The sequence below is a fragment of the Tenrec ecaudatus genome, chromosome 11 (assembly GCF_050624435.1).
Source record: "Tenrec ecaudatus isolate mTenEca1 chromosome 11, mTenEca1.hap1, whole genome shotgun sequence".
NCBI classification, from domain to species: Eukaryota; Metazoa; Chordata; class Mammalia; order Afrosoricida; family Tenrecidae; genus Tenrec; species Tenrec ecaudatus.
This window is the reverse complement of record NC_134540.1, coordinates 109,201,818-109,223,116: the sequence shown is the minus strand read 5'-3', so window position 1 is coordinate 109,223,116 and position 21,299 is coordinate 109,201,818. Positions and strand designations below refer to the sequence as shown.

Sequence of the window (21,299 nt, the reverse complement as noted above, 5' to 3'; positions counted from 1 at the left end):
TTGGAGACAAGCCTGTAAGACCTCAGATGCTTTCTATGTGATAACTGGGCAGCATCTAATTTCTTTACCACATTCTGCTATGGCAAGTCTCCTCTGTGTTCCCTTCCTGAGGGTAGCGAATAGGTCCATGTACATCAAAATTCTTATGAAATTTCCATTACACTAATGTCACATTGCCAATTTATGAAAATAAGAAACTCTTTGGTAACATCCCACTCTATTTGCTGACGCAGCATGTCCTAAGTGTGTCTTAGATGCAATAAGAAACAAACAGTCAAGGGGCGCTGAGGAGCTTCTCAACAGCACCCAAATGTCGAAGCCAGGCCTGCGGTGGTGCAAGGAGAGACCTCCAGCCCGTGTGGCACCCACCTCCTGCCGCTGAACATCCATATTCCACACAACAATGCCGCCATCACAGCCGCAGGAGATTAGCTGCCGTGTGTGCTGTGCATAGGAGAGGGCCTGGACTTTGTCGCTGTGAAGGAAAACAGGGTAACACGTCAGAAGGGCTAGAGAAGGGCCCAGCAGCGGAAACAGAGACAAAGTCGACCCACGCACACTCACTGCCTGTCACTGGTGGTGCCGTTCATGGGTGCATGACTTCATTTTAGAGATGCCAATAAGGAGATGGAGTCCTTGGGTGGCACTAACGGTTACACACTGGGTAACAACCAAAGTGCTCATGGTTCGACTATACCCAGAGGGTTCTCAGAAGAAAGGTCTGGGTGATCAGCTTTCAGATGCCAGCTTTGATGGGGTTGCCATGGATCAGAGGACTGGATGCCAGCTCTGATGGGGTTGCCATGGATCAGAGGGACTAGACACCAGCTCTGATGGGGTTGCCATGGATCAGAGGGACTAGAAGCCAGCTCTGATGGGGTTGCCATGGATCAGAGGGACTAGACACCAGCTCTGATGGGGTTGCCGTGGATCAGAGGACTAGACAGCACTGCTTGAGAGTTAACAATAAGAAGAGTGTCTATGGTTCGAATTCCGTCTAGTTTCTCACACTCTGGGGTGCCAGGGAGAGGCAGCCTGGTCAGCCCCTCATGCTCACTGGAGAAAAGTTGACTGCTCTGACTGTAACGTCCCGATGGCTCGCTCCTACCCTATTGTAAATTGCTGGCACAGGTTCTTTCTACAAGTGATCAAGAGCCATCGTGTCATTTTCCTTTTAAAATACTTTTCGCGAGCTCTGGAGGTCTTGATCTGACAGAGTGGGTGAAGCTACTTTCCAAAGTGCTCCCATGAGTGGCCGAGGCCCCGGCGTCTCTCCTTTTGGCTCCCAGAGTAAATGCATAGTAGCATAGGGTTTCTCTGGTTTTATTCGCTACTGGTTTTGTTATTTATTGTTGTTTCTAGTTTGTCCATGGCTGACAAATTATTCCTTCTTAGTGTCAGCAATGATGGAGAATTTTGGTTTTATGGTCTGACAATGTGGTAATTTCTAACCAAGAATCAGAGAGGGTGAGAGGGAAGAGAGTATGTGGCTTCTTGGCCTTTGATGTTTGTTAGTTGTCTGTTTTGAGCTCAAAATAATTAAGAATTTGGTGCCTTCTGGCGGAATACCTCTTTGATACTGGATAGGAAAGTTTTTGTGTATGTTTCTGTGTTAACTCTCAACCTGCAGCGGAGGTTGTGAAAGTCTGTCTTACGATAATTCAGGAAGCCTGGTACCTCTGGTTGTGTATGAAATGCTCCCCTATTTCCAGAAGGTACCAATAAATTAGATTATAACAGAAAATAATTTGTTCTGATTGCTTACCTTAAAGTAAAAATCCATAGAAAATAGATGTTGAATCCCTAATACTTTAAAAGTGCTAGACTTAAAAATAAATTCTCCTTACAGAAACTATTAACCAACACAATCACATATTAAGAATTCACATGAAAAAAAAAAGAATCCACATTAAAAATTAAGGCAACTCTTTGGCAAATGAGACTAATAGATTAGGTTTTTTTTAAAGCTGTATCTGGAATCTAATTTATCAGTGTTGACACAAAAGTATGTTATTTTACTTAGGATTATTTCTCCTAAACTTATAAAAGATTACTGGTGAAATAAACCACTGTTGTTAACGGCCATCCAGCTAGTCTCCACCCATGATGACCCTGTGCACAATGAGCCCAGAGCACTGAGATTTAGTTGGGTCTTTACTGGCTGATTAAAAAAAAAAAATCACCAGGTCTTCCTCTGACTTGATCACAGTCTCAAAGCTCCACTGAAACGTGCTCGGTATCATGACAACCTCTATGCTTCCAGTGAAAGATGGGTCGTTGGCTGAGGTGCCCTGGACTGGTCTCACATTTAGAGGTAAGAATTCTCCCATGGAATCATCACTTCCCTTAAGCAAATAATACTTATATGAGGCTTCAAGAAGTTTATGGAAAAATGGATTGAAAAGATCGTAAATTCATACATTACTTTTGTAATGTATGAATTTAGAGAGAATTTCTTAAGAGAACTTTATACAGACTATTATGTTGAATTAATTGATGGATAATCATTGTTAGATGCTGTATAGTCAGTTCAAATTCATAGCGGCCCAATGTCCTACACCGTCTTCACAATCACTGCTAGTTTTAAGTTCACGGGCGGAGCCAGTGTGTCAATTCATCTCGTCACATCACGGGTTTCTCTTTTTCATGGATCCTCTAGTTACCAAGTATGACGTTCTCATCCAGGGACTGGTCTCTCCTGACAACATGCTCAAGATATCTGAGCTGAGGCTTCATAGTTCCCATGTCTAAGAAGCATTCTTGCTGTAGTTCTTCCAAGACAGATATGTTTATTTTTCTGGAAGTCTATGATATAATCAATATATTTGCTGATCCCATGTAATTCTTCTTCAGTTTTGCTTATTAATTTCCGGCTTTGCATACATGAGGTAATTAAAATACCATGACGTGGGCCAGAAGTACCTCAGTCTTTAAAGAGACATCTTTTGCAGCACATTTGCCCAATGTAACATGTCGTTTAATTTCTTGACTTCCATGGGCGCTGACTGTGATCTAAGTAAAGTGAAATCCTAGGCACATTCAATATTTTGTTTATCATGATGCTGCTTATTGGTCCAATTGTGAGGATTTCTATTTTATATTGAGATGTGATCCATAGTAAACCCTCTTCATTTTCAGCAAGGCAGGTTGTGTTATCTGCATATCAAAGACTATCAATGAGTCTTACTTCAATCATGACGTTGAGTTCTTCTTCATACAGCCCAGCTTCTTGGATCATTTGCCCACCATACAGATCAGGTAAATATGGTGCAAGTATATAACACTGACAAACATCTTTTCTGATTTTAAGCCACACAGTATTCCTTTGGGTGACAAACAGTCTCTTGGTCCATGTACAGGTTTCACACGAGTATAACTTTGTGTTCTGGAATCCTCATTCTTGCAATGTTAACCATAGTTTGTTATACCATCAAATACTTTTGCACTGTCAATAAAACACAAGTAAACTTCTATCTGGTTGTGGCAGTACATAATATGGTGTCAATTTGCGACTTGAAAGAATTAAGAGTGAAGGCGTGGAGTCTAGTCTGTCAATCGGGCCATAGCCAATGAGGCCTCTGTATGGGCATGATCTTCTCCTGAGGATTCTGGGAACTCCCGTATTTTCCTGCTTGGAGGTAGGAGTGTCTCTCTCTCTCTTTCTCTCCCCCCCCCCTCTCTTTTTCGGTTCACTCCCTGAGAGACTCTTTACTGACAAGACACATGGAACAACGCTAGTGCCCTGAGCTGGTATAGCCACGTGCAGACCCCAGCCAGAGCTGAGATACTTACACCACTGGATCCACAAAACTTTCCACCCACTGGCCTGTGATCTTCCTGCATTCGGCGTCATTGCATGTGTTTCCTGAGTCTGAAGAGGACTTTAAAAATTGGTATCAGGGATATGGGCTAATATCAGATTTATGGACTTGATCTGGACTGGGCTGGGATGTTTTCTCAGTATTCAATTGCTCTTGTATATAAAACTCTTTCTTATACATATATTATTTCCATACATTTGTTTCTCTCGTCTACCCGGACTAACACACTGTTTTCAACCAAGATCCATCTGACATAAGCTATGCTATTCCTCATTTCACTTATTCTAAATATATCTTGAATTTCTGGCAGTTCCTTGTCAATGTACTGCTGAAATTAATTTTTATTATCTTCAGCATAATTGTATTTGCATGTGATGTTAATCCTGTTCATAGCTGGTTAGGTAGCTGTCTTCTGAATTTCTTGGCATAGACTATTGAGTGTTTCATCAACTTAGTGAAACATTTCAACTGGTATTCCATCAATTCCAGAAGCTTCATTGGTGATGCTTGCCTTCAGTATAGCTTATGCTATGTCCTTTAGTAATATAGGTTCACTCTACACCCAAATTATGGAGGTTTATTAGGAAGTAACAGGTGATTGCCACCAAGCAGGATCAGTAAACAAAAGGATACAACCACTGGTCCACAGTAGTACTTCTCCTCAGTCAGCAACCAAATTTCTCTCTGGTTCTTAGCCTTTCAGCCATGTGGTTCCTTGGCCACTGTCTCTGTCTCACAATTTTTTAAATCGTCTTAATTATTTATTTATATTATTATTTTTTAATCATTTTATTGGGGGTTCATACAGCCCTTATCACAATCCATACATGCATCCATTGTGTCAAGCACATTTGTACATTTGTTGCCGCCATCATTTTCAAAACATTTTCTTTCTACTTGAGTCCTTGGTACAGCTCCTCATTTTTTCCTTCCTTCCCTCATGAGCCCTTGATAATTTATAAATTATTATTATTATTTTTTCATGTCTCAGTCTCACAATTGTGACGCCGTTCTTGTGCCTCTGTCTCAGCCTCTGGCCCTGGCCTGACTCCTTTGCTTTGTCCCGTGGTCTCTGAGGGACTGCCTTTGATGCCTCTGGTCTTAGCCTCTGCTACCCATTCACATTTGAGGAATTAACCCCTCCCTTCAGTTGTACCTTCTACAATTACACTTTTTACTCTCAGCATTAATTTGTTGATAGCCATACCTAAATCAACTAATCTGATCAACATCTCCCCCAGCCCCCTTACCCAGACTGGTCAGGTTTGAGGAAACTATTTATTGGACATCCTCCCTTGTTCTCTAATTTTGAGACTAAACACACCCATGAAAGCTTGTAAGCCAGCTACGTCATGCATTTATCACCCTTTGCTTCAGATAGGTAATATCTAAATTGCCCTTCCTATCAACCCAGTACTTTGAGGAGACCAGCAAGATAAGAAGGGTCTTCATTGCAGTTGGAATGCATCCATAAGCAAGTCTAGTTTAGAATAGGCATCTTTCAGCAGTTTAGACCAGTTCACAGTTACATGTCTCTTTCTGTCTTCATTTGGTTGGCTTCTCATCACTAGCCATCCCTAGAACACCAGTAGCATCAGTAGCAAGCTCAAGATTCACACCTACCCCCCTGCACTTTAGACTAGCGGGCCCCTTCACAGGTGCAGGGTAATTTCAAACCCCTCTTTAGTAAAATTGAATCAATATAAGCTGAAATTTAGACTTGCGAGCTCTCTGTAATCATAATTCCCAATATCCATTTCTATAGCACATGATGTCTACTTTACAAAACAAGGTAGGAGAAAACAGTATCTGTAATGCAGTCCCTATAATCTTTCCTTAAACACTCAAGTTCATTATTCTTCTCACGTTCATACAGACATGGTCACAGGGCCTTGCTGGGGTATATTCCTTATCCCTGGCCTTCTATCAGCCATTTTGTTCACACAATCTAGATTCTGGCCCCAGGCAACTCCAAACATGGCATTTTTCCCCAAGCTGCAGTTTAATATCCTTACACACCTTCCATCCAGTTCAGGTAAAGTAACCAAATAAACTGTCTAATAAGCAATGACACATTTCATTTCCCTAGCCATATTCTTTTTTTTCTCTTAAAAAACTCCATTCTTTCATGAATCTGAAGGCATTACAAGGAATCTCACTACTGACACCAAATGCAGACTATGGCTAGGAAATGGTCATATCTGACCTCCATCTCTGCCGTCCTTATTGCCACATGGCAGAGGTCAGCCATGTTTCTACTCTGCACTCCTTCTTCAGCTATTCTGACATCAACTGTTCCTCCCATGGCACTCTACGCTTCTGGGTTGGGTTCGATAATTCCTTAAAGAACTCACAGATAAAACTTACAATTATGGAGTTTATTACCGAAAGAAACAGGTTTCCCTAAGTCAGGATCAGGAAGCAGGAGAGATACAACAGCCGTCCATAGCAGTGCCTCTCCAGAGCCAGCAGCCAACTCTTCTTCTGGTACTCAGCCTGTCCCTTGGCCTCTGCCTCTGTGAACCAGGAAACGAGTTGATGCTTTGCTCACAGCCTCACAATCTGTGTTGCTCCTCTGTTCTCTCTAAAAAATCTCCTTGCCTCGGCCTTTTGTCTCAGCCTGGTCATTTGCTCTGTCCCAGGGTGTCCTTGCCATAGTTTTGGGCAGACCACAAACTGCTGCGCTTCTGAGGGTACTAGGTCTTCTCTCGGTATCAGACATGACTCTTAGAGGCAGAAAGTGGCTTTCATGAAGGTGTCATCTTTGTCCTTCGGCAGATCACACTCATAAGGAAACAAAGGGTGATGGCATGGTTCACATCCTGTTCTACATTGAACCCCTAAACCCATCTCAATCCTATGCATTAGCATGGCAGAGAACTCCTATCCAAATGGAATTAAAGGCAGTGGCATTACTGTTGTTAAGTGCTATTGAGGAGCTTCCGACTCAGAGCAACCCTATGTACAACAACAACAACAACACTGACTGGGCCCGTGCCACCTCACAACTGTCATATGTGAGTTCATCATTGCAGCTCCACGCAAATCCATTATATTGAGTGTTTCGTCTTTCAGCGCTGCCCTCCACTTGACCAAGGATGATGTCCTTCTCCAGTACTGGTCTCTTCTGATAACATGGCCCAAGTGTATGACACAAGTGTATGGCCCAAGTGTCTTGCCATCCTTGTTTTGAAGGAGCATATGGCTGTATTTCTGCCAAGACAGATTTGTTGGTTCTTTAACCAGTTCACTACTTTTAAAATCTTTTGTCAACACCATGATTCAAGTGCTTCCATTCTTCCTCAGTCTCTTTTTTGCAATGTAAAACTTTCACATGCAAATGAGGTGGTTGAAAATACCATGGCTTGGTATACCATGGCTTTGAGGATCCCAGTCCTCACATTAATGTACTTGCTTTTCCACACGTTAAAGAGGTCTTCTGCAGCTCTGCCCAAGGCAGTGTGCCAGTTGAGCTCTTGACAACTGCTGCCATGAGCACTGATTGGGGATCCAAGCAAGGCAAAATCCTTGACAACGACAGTTTTTTCTCCTTTGATCATGGTGCCTACTAGTCCAGTTGGGAGGATTTTGCATTCTTTACATTGAGTTTCAATCCATTACCAAAGGCTGCAGTCCTTGATCTTGATCAGGAAGTGCTTCACATCCTCCTCACTTTTAGCAAGTAAGGTTGCATCATCTGCAGGGTCCAAGTTATTAATAAGCCTTCCTCCGATCCTGATGTCACATTCCTCTTCACATATAGATTGAATAAGTATGGTGAGAGGATATAACCCTGACACACCCCTTCCCTGATTTTAAAACATTTGGGATTTCCTTGTTCTGTTCGCCCACTGACTCTTGTCCCATGTACAACTTCTACACGAGCACAATGTAGTGTTCTGGGACTCCCCTTCTTCTCGAGGCTACCCAAGTTAGTCCTGGCCCATACAGTTGAATTCCTTTGTACAGCCAATAAAACACAAGTAAACATCTTTCAGTCAAGATCCATGGGACGTCAACTTTGAGATCCTTGTTCCTCCGTCTTCTGAATCGGGACTGAATTTCTGACAGCTCCCTGTCAATGTACTGCTGCAACCATTGTTGGATGATCCTCAGAAACACTGTACTTGCATGTGCTATCAATGATATTGTTTCATAACGTGTACATTCTACTGGGTCATCTTTCTTTGGGATGGGTACAAATATGGAGCTCTTCCAGTTTGCCAAGAATCTGTTTTTCAGACATATGAGTGAGGGCTTCCACGGCTTCATCAGCTTCTTGAAACATTTCAACTGGTATTCCATCAACTCCTTCACCTGTGTTCTTGGCTAATGTCTTCAGTGCAGTTTGACTTCTTACTTTAGCATTATTGTTTATTGGGCATATGCTACCCCCTTAAATTTGTATCCCTTCCATCTTATTGCATCATTCAATATTTTCTCACAGAATCTTTCAATACTGCAACCCAAGGCTTGAATTTTTCCTTTTGTTTTTTCAGTTTAAGGTACACTGAGCATGTTCTTTTTTGGTTTTCAAATTCTAGGTGTTTGCACATTTCATGATGGTATTTTGTCTTCTTGCGTTGCCCTTTGCAATCCTCTGTTGAGCTCTTTGACTTGATCATTTCTTCTATTTGTCATAGCTACTCTGAGTAAGAGCAGGTTTCAGAGTCTCATCTGACATACACTTCGATCTTTTCTCCCTTCCCTGATTTTTCAAAGCGACCTTTGCTTTTTGCATAAATCATGTTCTCCCACAGCTCATCAGGTCTCTGTCATTGGTGTTCAGTGCATAAAATACGTTGTTGAGATATGCTCAAAATTTAGGTGAGATAGACTCAAGGTTGTATTTTGGCTTTCATGGACTTGTTTTCAACTTCGATCTAAACTTACCCATGAGCAATTGATGATCTATACTACAGTCAGCCCCTGGCCTGGTTTTAGCTGCTAATATCAAGCACTTCAATAATTTCTTCCCACACATGTAGTCTCTGTGTAGCCCATCTGGAGAAGTCCATGTATATAGTCACCATTTGTGTTGTTAAAAAAGGTTTTTATGATGAAAAAGTAATAAAAAAATAAATAATTTTAAAAAGATTAAAAAGAAAAGGTCATTGGTCTCGCAAATTTCTATCATAAGCTCTCCAGCTTTGTTTCTATCACCAAGACCATATTTTCCAACTATGGGTCCTTCCTCTTGTTTCCAACGTTTGCATTCCTACAGCTAATTATTACCGGTGCATCTTGACTTCACGTTTGATCAATTTCTAACTGATGATGTTGGTAACATTCTTAAATTTCTTCATCATGAGCTCTGGTCATTGGTGCAAACATTTGAGAAATAGTTGTATTGACTGGATTTCCTTGTATCAGTATAGATTTCATCCTAACAGACAGCACTATACTTCAAGATAGATCTTGAAATATACTTTAAAATGATGAATCTAACGCCATTCCCCTGGATCATATCACTGTTGGCAATAATAAACCATACGACTGACTGAATCAAAATGGCCAGTACCAGTCCATTCCGGCTTACTAATGCCTAGAATATTGATTTGTATGCATTCCATTTTATTTTTGACCACTTCCAAATTTCCTAGATTCATACTTCACATATTCTAAGTTCTATTATTAATAGAAATTTGCAGCTGCTTCCTCTCATGTTGAGTCATGTCACATCAGCAAATTAAGATCCAGAAGGCTTTACTCCTGAAGACATTTACTCTATCCACATCATTATGGTCAATCCATATGAGACAGCTCTTCCTCAGTCATACTTTGATTGCCTTCCCACCCACGCCACGGGGCGCATCTTCTGGCACCGTATTTGACAATGTTCTGTTGTCACTCATGAGGTTCTCAGTGTCTGACAATGTCTCACTGTCACTCAGAAGGTTTTCAGTGGCTAGTTCCTCATAAGCAGGCAGCCTGGTCCTTTTTCATACTCGATTCTTCGTCTGGAGGCTCTAATGAATCATGTTCACTTGGGAGACATTACTGATGTTTGGAATACCAACGACAGTTTCTCACATCACAGCAACACACAAGCCACCGCAGTACAGTATGGCAAAGTGGCGATCCAGCCATATGCACAGAATCCAGAATTATCATACATCATCTAAGAAATTATGGTTAGAGGAATCATATTAATCTACATCTCACCTGCACATTATTGCGCTGAGATAATAAGAATTGGCAGGAATTGCCTGGCAGACTAGAAAATAAGTGAATATTAGGAAACAGAACTGTGGTCTGGCATCTGTTCTTCACTTACATAGGTGATGTGAACTCCTTCCTCATGCTACAGATGGGTCTTCCCTGATCACGGAGACTATAAGGGGGGAACTCTTCAAGTAAGCAGATGATAATATCTGTCATAAGCCATGAGTGGCTCCATTTCCCCTACTGTGAAACAAAAGGGATTAAGAGCTAATCCTGCAAACTCATTCTACAGATAAAATAATGTGTCTGGGTCTTCCGTAATTTAGTAATTCATATTCAATAATCCCAAACTGTGAGTCTGACTACTTGGGAGAATGCTTTGAAACAAATATCTCTTTACGGATTTACAGGAAAGCTGTCAGCCCTTGGTTTCCAGGGGGCATTTCTTGCATCTATCTGTTCATGGCTGTCTAGGGTCACCCTCAGGATCATTTGGAAAACTACACAAGGTTACAAACAATTCAGGTTGACTCTGGAGTTCCAAAGCAGACGCAAACCTCTTCTCTGTGATCAGTGCTGGCTCTGCACAGGGCAGTCAGGGCCTCAGCAGGCAGGCCCCAGGAATCTCCTGAAGCAATTCCTTGGTGAGGCTTTTGCACACAGCCAAAGTCTGAGAACTTCTTTCAGGAGGCTGTCTCTGCTCTCAACCCCAACCCTCCACAGCTCACCCTCAAGTACGAAGAACCTGGTGATGGAGCAAGGAAGGTAGTCAATGAAGACTTTTTGAGTTACAAAATGTACTGTATTACCTCTCCCATTTTCCTTAAGCTGTTAGGAAGTTGGAAGGAACATCTTGAACTCAATTTCATAAATTCTGTAGGCCCTCATAGCTCATATTTTTAAGTATTTTTTCTCTTGCCTAAATGTATACTTTTATATTTTCCCTATTTCTCATTTTTATCTTTTATTTATTTTGTGCCATTATTTTATTTTATGGCTTTTGTAAAAATGTTCAAATCCTTTTATGGAGTGAGATGTGGTATGCATAAACAAACATGTGTGTGCCCAGAAATAAATCAAAGTATTTGTGTCCCGCCACATTTCTTCCCTTATTAAGATCCTGTCTCAGACACTGGGCAGTGTGCCTCTGGTTCTAGCGGGCCACAGTAGCTCCTTCCCCAGAATTCCTTCTGGAAGTACCAGCAACCTTACTTGTGCCCTTGCAGCTCAATAGCTGTTCCTTTTCTCCCTCCGATGTCCCACATGATGACAGAGTGATCAGAACTGCCGGAGAAGAGCACTCGCTGGACTGGGTCCCAACAGAGAGCAGTCACCCCACCTGTGAGAAGAGACACAGCTGGACATTAGTCACCAAATACATGTGCCTGTAAAGGATTTAGAATCTAGGGCAGTTCCTAGCATTTAACACATTTTTGTTCGAAGAACAAATGAATGACCGAATACTGAGGGGGGTAAAAAGGAATAAAAATTCCACTCTCCTTAAATTTGATGTAGCATGAAATCAATTACTATAAAAACCTAAGTGAAAATTTAAAACAGTACTTAATTGACCTTAAAACAATAGTCATAATTCAAAGAATGGAAAATATTGCACTGTTCAGAATCATTAACTGTTTGCTTAACTGCTAAGCAGGGTTTACAAAGCTCAATTAGACTTTTCATTCTTAAATAGCAGGTATCATTAGGCTGCAATGCCAGAATTTAACATTCATTTTCTATTTAGCAATTTCCATGGTAATTAAATGATAGATTCTACTTACACCTTGAAGTGTCAGTTTTCTTGACTATAAAATGGGAGGACGGTGACTGTGTTCCTCTTACTAGTCATTATATGAACCTCACTAGCCTACGAAGATTGTGGGGAGGAGTAGACACTACCACGTATCTCAGCTAGTACACCGCAGTGTGAAATACAGTGCTGGCTTTGGCATGGCTACAAAATAGTATGGTCAACTTTTCTGGGGCAACTTTTTCTCTTTGACAATTAACCTCTTTGTGTACTGAACACAGTAATAACTAATTACTGTACCACAGTCATCCCATATACACTCTCACAAAGTCTACAAATACTTAGTAATGTCAGAAATACTCATTTTTCTTTACATTTTTGAAACAGGTTATATTCCACAAAGAACACAAAATAGCCACTTATTTGACATTAAAAACTCAGGTTATCATTTTGTTCTAATGAAGTCTTATAAATATTTTTAAGGAAGTGTCTTGCATAGACTGTCTCGGAAGAGCTCCCCTTTCTCTTTATGCTTCCTCCTAGAGGATGCCAATATCCCAAGGCATGAGAAGCCACACTGTGGAAGGAACTTAGGCACCTGAATCACCACATGAAAGAAAAAAATGAAATATGAAGAAAAAACACATGCACTGAAAGAAATAAATTTTTGCAGCATTAAGCCACTGATTTTGATATTTGTACCACATTCTAAAAGATGTTCACATTTTTGGAATTTAAGTAAAGGGCATCAAGACCATAATTTTTGAAATTTTTAACAATCTGAAACACTTCCAAAGGAAACCACTGTAATATCATCCTACAAAGTTTCCCTGCCGTTGTTGCTGTTCCTGCTCTCTCTTCTCCACTTGGCAGCCAGAGTGGCCACTGACAAACGCAAAGCAGATCACGGAACTCCTGCTCAAACCTCAACTGGCTTCTCATCCCGTCCAGAATAAAACCCAAATGCTTACGAAAGAAATGTAGGAGTCATCCTACCCCAGGCAATTGCCAAATGCTGCTGACTCCTAATCTAGAAAAGGGACTTCAAAAAGTTCAAGGAAAAAAATATTATTAATATAATTTTCTAAAATTCATTTTATTGGGGGCTCTTACAGCTCTTAAAACATTCCACACATCAATTGTATCAAGCCTATTTGTACACATGTTGCCATCATTTCCAAAACATTTTCTACTTGAGCCCTTGGTATAAGCTCCTCTGTTTTCCCCTTCCATCCTCGTGTATCCATGATCAATGATAAATTGTTATTGCGTATCTTATACTGTCCATTGTCTCCCTTCACCCACATCTGTTATTCAACCCCCTGGGGGCGCTCTATGTCCAATCCTATGATGGGTTCTACCTTTCTCACTCTCTCACCTTGGCCATCCCCTACCCTCATGATATCGCTACTCCTATTACTGTTCCTGAGGGGTTTATCTCTCCTGAATTCCATGTGTCGAGAGCTCTTATTTGTCCCAATGTGTGTTCTCCAGTCTAGCCAGATTTGTAAGTTAGAGCTGGGTCATGGTAGGGGGGGCGGGGAGAGGTATTCAGGAACTAGAAGAATAATGTGTGAATAATTTGTCAGTATTATACTACACCTTGGTTGAATCATCTCTTCCTTGTACCACTTCTGGTGGGGGGCAGGGGGGATATATCCAATTATCAACAAGTGAGCTTTGGGTCTTCACTCTAAGCCCCCTCTTTCACATCAATGTAGTTGTTTGTTTGGGATCTTTTGACACTCAATGCCTGATCCCATCAACACCTCATGATCACACAGGCTGGTGTGCTTCTTCCATATGGGCCTATTTGCTTCTCTGCTAGATGGCCGCTTGTTTGACTTCAAGTCTTTAAGACCCCAAACGCTATATCTTTTGATAGCCGGGTACCATCCATTCTCTCCACCACATTTGCTTATGCACCTACTTTGTCTTCAGCTATTGTGTCGGGAAAGTGAGTATCAAAGAGTGCCAGGTTATCAGAACAAAGTGTTCTCGTGTTAAGGGAGTCCTTGAATAGAGGCCCAAAGTCCTTCTTCTATCTAATACTTATATAAATATATGTGGATTGGCCTCTATCCCTTTCATTATAAATTAATATACTTACATATATACATGCCTATAGCTATACTTCTATAAATAGCTTTTGCCTCCTATTTCTCTCCTCTGTTTCCTTTCACTTTCCTCCTATCCCACTATCATGCTCACCCTCTGTTCAGCTTTCTGTAATTCTTCTTAGATCCAGTGCTCTTGATCAAGTCCTACCCAGGCATTACACACCCTCCTCCTCATCAATTTTAGATCTCTAGCTGTTTACTAATATAATTTTCTGCAAAAACTTTTTGAAGTCCCCTTATCTTAAATCCTTCTCTTCTCTCATGCCCACTGTAGCTAACCCACCCAAGCAGGCATTACCTTTTTCAGGGTACCAACTGAAATCTAAATCATTCTTGGCCCCACTTGATCCGACCCATGTGTTAGTGATTTTTGCACATGCAAATCACCACTCCACTCTGCTTACACTTCTTCACAAGCTTCCCACTAATTGAGTATAATGACTCAGCTTCTTAACCTTGTCTGTAAGGGCAACTTGTACTCCTCAGCGGCTTTCCACGTGGACCATTTGACTTAGCGCAGGTGCTCATGCTTTGCACGGCAGGTTCCCTGCGCCAGTCCTGGGTCTGGAATGCGCTTACAACCTGGGTATTCTTTAAACATCACTTCCCTTAGCAAAATCAGTTGCTGTTGACATGATGCTGATAAAACTGTGCTCCAGAGAGTTGTCAATGGCTGTCTTTTCACAAGGAGATAGTAGGCCTGTCTTTAGACACACCTCCAGGTAAACTCCAGGGGCTAATCTTTTGGCTAGCAGCTGAGCCATGAACCATTTGAGCGACCCAAGGGTTTCCTTGGGAAGCCTCCCTTTGCACTCTGAACAGGGAGCCATCCTTCTGCTACTTGCTCCAACGCACGTTTACGACCCACGTCACGGTTCACAACACTGGGATACTCCTAGCATTTTGATTAATGATTTGTAATGACTGACCTTAAAAATAATATATATAATTTTATTAAGGGTTCTCACAGCTCTTATAACACTCCATATGTCAATTGTATCAAGGGCATTTGTACATAGGTTACCATCATCATTTTCAAAACATTTTTCTAGTTGAGCCCTTGGTTTCAGCTCTTTTTACCCCTCCCTCCCCTCCTCACCCTTGTGAGCCCCTGATAAATTATAAATTATTATTACTTTCAGATCTTACACCATGCGCTGTCTCCCTACACCCATGTTTCTGTTCTTCCCCCAGGGCTGTAGGTGTTGGGGGGGGGGCAGTTATATGTCAACCCTTGTAATCGGTTTACTCTTTCTCCCCTCACCTCGCCCCTACCCTCATGGTATCAATACTCCGTTACTGTTCCTGGAGGGTTTACCAGTCCTGGATTTCATGTGGCAAGAACTTTGATCTGAGAAGTGACCAGTGTACATGCTTCGCTCTAGCTGGGTTTGTAAAGAAGAAGTGGGGTCGTGATAGTGGGCGGTGGAGGAAGCATTAAAAGCTAGAGGAATGCTGCTTGCTTTGTAGGTGCTCTATTGCACTCGGCTGACGCGTCCCTTCCTGTGACTTTTCTCTGAGGAGATGTCCAACGGTCTAAAGATGAGTTTTGGGTCTCCACTCAGACCCCACTTGTTCACATTAGTATGATTGTTTTGGGTCCTCTGATGCCTGCTAACTAATCCTGTCAGTACCCCATGGGATGGTGTGCTTCTTCCATGTGGGCTTTGTTGCTTCCCTGCTAGATGGCTGCGTATTTAACTTCAAGCTTTTAAGACCTCAGATGCTGCATCTTTTAATAGCTGGGCACCATCAGCTTTCTTCACATTTGTTTATGCACCCATTTTGTCTTCAGTGATTGTGTTGGGAATTGGAGCAACTGATTTAATGCTTGTATCTCACACAGGATGGAAAGTCTGATAAGGCAAAGACTACACTAGTTTTATTCACCTATGTATCCCAGAACCCATGATATAAAGAACTAGCAGGGGACCCCAAACGTGTGAAACAGGGGGCCAGTTCACTGTCCCTCAGACCCATTGGAGGGTTGGACTATAGTTAAAAAAAAAAACTATGAACAAATTCCTATGCATACTTCACATATCTTATTTTGAAGTAAAAAAACAAATGGGGTAAAAACACCTGGCGGGCCAGATAAATGTCCTCGGTGGGCAGCATGTGGCCCGTGGGCCATAGTTTGAGAACGCCTGAGCTAAGGGTTTTACTAAGTCTTGATAAAAATCTGCAACTATCGATTTGCACTTTTAAAAATATGGGATCTATGTCAAAGTTTCAAATGTAAACAAAACTAAATTTCCACCTAGTTATTTGTGTTTGCATTAAGTTATGCCTCTTTTTTAAAAACATTTTATTAGGGGCTCATACAACTCTTATCACAATCCATATATATATATATACATACATCAATTGTATAAAGCACATCCGTACATTACCTGCCCTAATCATTCTTAAAGCATTTGCTCTCCACTTAAGCTCTTTGCATCAGGTCCTCTTTTTTTCCCCTTCCCTCCCTGCTCCCCCCTTCCTCATGAGCCCTTGATAATTTATAGACTGTTATTTTGTCATATCTTGCCCTATCCGGAGTCTCCCTTCCCACTATTCTCTGCCATCTGTCTCCCAGGGAGGAGGTCACATGTGGATCCTTGTAATCAGTTCTACCTTGCCAACCCACTCACCCTCTACTCTCCCAGTATCGCCCCTCACCCCCTGGTCCTGAAGGTATCATCCACCCTTGATTCCCTGTGCCTCCAGCTCCTATATGCACCAGTATACAACCTCTGCTCTATCCAGACTTGCAAGGTAGAATTTGGATCATGGTAGTTGGGGGGGAGTAAGCATCCAGGATCTGGGGGAAAGCTGTATTCTTCATCGGTGCTACATCGTACCCTGACTGACTCATCTCCTCCCCTAGACCCCTCTATGAGGGGGTCTCCAGTGGCTGACAAATGGGCTTTGGGTCTCCACTCTGCACTTCCCCATTCATTCACTATGGGATATATATATATATATATATATATATATATATATATATATATCATATATATATATTGCATGATGCCTTATATCTGGTCCCTTTGGCACCTCGTGATCGCACCAGTTGGTGTGCTTCTTCCATGTGGGCTTTATTGCTTCTGAGCTAGATGGCCGCTTGTTCACCTTCAAGCCTTTAAGACCAGACACTATCTCTTTTGATAGCCAGGCACCATCATCAGCTTTCTACACCACATTTACTTGTTCACCCACTTTGTCTTCAGCAGTTGTGTCGGGAGGGTGAGCATCGTAGAGTGCCAATTTAATAAAAGAAAGTATTCATGCATTGAGGGAGTGCTTGAGTAGAGAGGCCCAAGGTCCTTCCGCCACCTTAATACTAAACCTATAAATGTAGACACGTAGATCTATTTCCCCATCCATATATATATATATATATATATATATATATATATATATATATATATATATATATTTATATATATATATTTATATTTGTATGTACATGTCTTTGTCTAGACCTCTATAAATGTTAAGCCTTTTTTTTATAAGGGGTCTGATGGCATGGAGGTTGTGTGTTGGGCTGCTACCCACAGTGTCAGCAGTTTGAAACATGAGCCACTCAGTGGGAGAAAGATGAGGCTTTTCACTCCAACAGGGAGTCACAGTGTCAGAGACCCACAGGGCCACTTCTACTCTCCTGCAGTGCTGCCGTCAGTTAGAACTGAGCCAATGGCAGTGAGCTGGGTTTTGGTTTGGTTCCTTTGCTTAAATTATTTTTATTATAGTTCCTTTCAATAGTTCTCCTGGCAATTAGTGAATATGCCTCTATTTAATTATTTCATTAATGAATATGCGGTGACAGGCTTACATTCAGGTCTTCCCATTTCCAGCATGTTTAATAAAAATATTTTTAGAACAGAAAAATATTTTATTGAAATTAAATAGTAATTTATCTCCAATGGTCAAAATTTGATTCTTTTTCCCATTTTGCTCAAGTTGGTGTGACTTTTGGGTAGATACAGCTAAGAACCTTAATACGTGGCATTTGGCTCCAGAAATAAAACTAGCAGAGGAAGCATAAGATCATAAAACGAGAGGCAACTAAATAAAAGTCTAAGGCATCCCCACCTGTCAGCCACCAGGTGAAGGTGAAGGCCTGACTACTAAAGAGTCAAAACATCAGGCTCCACCTCCCTCTGCCTGAACCACATCAGAGGTCCCTTCCTACCTGCTAAGCTCACTTTGTACATGTGCTAGTCCCACCCACTCTTCATTTTCCGATCATTCGTATCACACTGAAAGGGACCCAGTTTCCAGTTTACCAATTGCAGTCTACTGCCATAAGAAGCTTTTAAAAGCCAACCATCATAATTTTTCTGTTTGAAACTCTATAATGGTTTCTTGCTGACTTCAGGAGAAAATCTGAGAAAACCGGTAAGAGACAATCATCAGGCTGGTCCATCTTCAGCAACCAGAGAAAGAAAGAGTCAGGTAGTTAGTTACAAAGCAGGCAGGACACCAGTTGATAGCAGATAAAACAATTACTAGAGCGCAGACGCCTGTAGTATGGAATATGGGAACTGGATGAATTAAGAAAGGTGCGGGGACGGGGAAGATGTGCTCCAGAGGGGGAAACCTCATAGGTGATTTGTAAGAAAAGATGATTAACCCCATCATACTCAGCCATGAGGAACTGGGAGAAAGGGCGTGAGAACTAGGGGATCCAATGCTTGTGGAAGGGCTGTGATGTACGCCCATCCTTTTGCCTAATTTGTCTCCAGGTTTGGGTGCCAATTTTGCAAAATCTCTCTCTCTCTCTCTCTCTCTCTCTCTCTCTCTCTCTCTCTCTCTCTCTCTCTCTCTCTCTCTCTCTCTCTGCAGTACATTCGTCGGTTAGGTTCCCATGACAGCTCATTGGTAACATGGAGAATCTGAAGCACTTGTAAAAAAAAAAAGTTTTTTTTTTTTAAGAAATACTGCTGTTAAATAGGCTAGAAGATGGGTCGGCAAACTGCAGCCCAGGAGCCTTATGAGGTTCTTTCAGTACAGACATGTGGCTCTTAAGTAAAATTAAAAATGAGATAAAACTTAGTTTTATTGAATGGATATCATTCAGATGATGGTGATTCCATTGTTTGTAAAAATGTATTTATGGCTCCCAATTTTAAAAAATTATTGTGAGGGACGAGATGAGCAGTTCTATCTGCAATGTTTGCTGACTCCTGGACTGGAAGGTAGATAGGTGTTAGTTTGGGTGAAGGAGTGCACTGCACAATAAAAAAGATAAAAGGGGGGCAGCGGGGCAGAAGTTTTGGGGAGGTGTGATAGTCTAAACTGTTGAAGTAAAAGCATATATGAAATGTACACCTCCACCTAATTCACAATTTTAAAACTGCTGTTAAGAGTCAGATGGAAGTTGCTACAATAGGACAGAGGATTGAGACGGTGCTTTCTTTTTTAAACAAAAAGGCAAGAAAATTGAACACAGTAATGAAGAGGTGGAAGTTAATAAAAGAGACAGAAAGTAACTTTCAGTGTGGAAACCATGGGGTTACTTAGCTTGGGGCCAAGGCAAGTGGTTTCTGCCTCTACTGTGCAATGAGGGCATGCGATGTGGGCAGGAAGAGGGGGAGATTGTTGGGGCGGGAATGGGGGTGTGTCTCTGCTCCCAGCCCCCTCCTTCTCAATATTTTTAACATTATATCTCTTTTTTAACAGTTATCACTTCATCCACATGTCATACAAGTAAATAATTCAATCATACCAAGAAGATTTGTAAAAGTATCACCACATTTGATTCTGAAAAGATTCTTCTTCCTTGTATTCATTGTTACCCATGTAATTGGGTTTTTTTCTAATTGTGGCAAAATCATACACAACAGAACATTCTCCAATTCAACAACTTCTTCATTAACGTTATATATATTTTTAAAAAACATTTTATTAGGGGCTCATACAACTCTTATCACAATCCACGCATATACATACATCAATTGTATAAAGCACATCCATTACATCTTATCGAACTATTCTGAAATCGGTAACGTAGTTCATGTATATCTCTGCTCAAGCTCACCCTACACTTGGCCACTTTCAAAACATGTCATTTGAATATCAATACGTGCAGCAGGTAACACTTTATAATATCAGCATATGATTTTGCTTTCAATCTTACCTGTATGGCCTCTGAATGTTGTGACCAAGGTGCAGTTTTCTTGTTCCAGTTTGAGGATTGTAACTTGGCCTGAATGGTCACCAATAAATACATGCCGGGTTTCAACATCAAATCTAACATGTGAGAATTAAGGATTGGTTCTCAAAATTAAGTAGAAGGATTACAGTTTTTAAAAAAGCATAAATGTAACAAATAATGTGCAAATTACACATAAGGAAAATTTGAACATATTCCCAAAAGCCACAAAAGTGGACCTAACAAGTAGAAAGATCGACTATTAATGGAAATGAAGACTCAACCTAAGAAAGATATCAACTTTCCTACTTTAGTTTGCAGGTGCTCTAGTAGCCTACTGGTTATGAGTCAGGCTGTGATCTACAAGGTAAGCTGTTCAAAACCCACAGCAGCACCTTGGAAGAAAAAAAAATCAAAACTCACTGCCATCGCATCACTATTGACTCTATTAGATGGAGCTTTCTATTCCTGGAAAGAGTTATATCTTGGAAACCTGCAGGGGCAGTTCTACTGTGTCCTATACAGGGGATGCTGTAAGTCAGCATCAACTTGATGGCAAGGAGAGACTCTGGTTTATAAATTTAATGAACCACATTTAAAATACTAAGTGGTTTTTCTTTTTCTAATGCTACATATGCTAATTATAAAAATCACTGGGGTGTTGGGGTGGGAATAAGCAGGAAAAGGCAGAAAACTCTAAAAATAAAATAATTTGTAATGTAAGAAGGTTAATCTTAGTTTTTTAACAAGTTTTAAAGTCTCTGAATCAAAAGTATGATACTGATGCATTAGTAGATCAAAGGAATATAAAAGAATTCTAGAAATAAATCCACAAATCAAAATTTAGTACATCTGATAAAATGTGATCCTTTAAACCAATAAAGGGAAGATGGATTTAAAATTTTTAAAAAGCTGATGTTGGCACAGACGGATATGCCATTTGTAAAACTGTTATCAATGCTTATAGCTACCACTCCATTTAGTTATCTGTGGTTCCATTCCCGTTCTCTATACTTGCAGTTTCCACTCCATTTAGGATTGGCTTCTCTTTGTTAAATTGAGACAGGAGTAGTGGAAGAAAACTTGAACCTGCATATCTCTGATATAACAGACATTAAGCATGCAAGTGGCGTAGAGGTGGTTATGGTGGACCCATGTTCTCCAAGGATGTGACATAGTTTTCTTTTAGAGATTAAGCCTGTGGCTGATGGATCTAAGCAAGGACAACAGACAGAAAATCCACCAGGTTAGAGTGAAAATGATAGAGAATAAACGAAAGAAAGGATGTTAGCCTCTTGGAA

The 21,299-nt window shown here is 41.0% G+C and overlaps 1 protein-coding gene across 1 annotated transcript in view; it reads right to left on the bottom strand.

Moving 5' to 3' along the window:
- The window catches only part of WDFY2 (WD repeat and FYVE domain containing 2), a 211,489-nt gene that overhangs the window by 17,739 nt on the left and 172,451 nt on the right, over positions 1-21,299 (bottom strand). The window contains exons 6-8 of the mRNA XM_075563489.1: positions 19,984-20,096; positions 11,199-11,325; positions 370-475 (exon numbers count right to left, since the gene is read on the bottom strand). Of these exons, the coding sequence (XP_075419604.1) occupies positions 370-475; positions 11,199-11,325; positions 19,984-20,096 (346 nt within the window). The remainder of the gene's footprint in view (positions 1-369; positions 476-11,198; positions 11,326-19,983; positions 20,097-21,299) is intronic.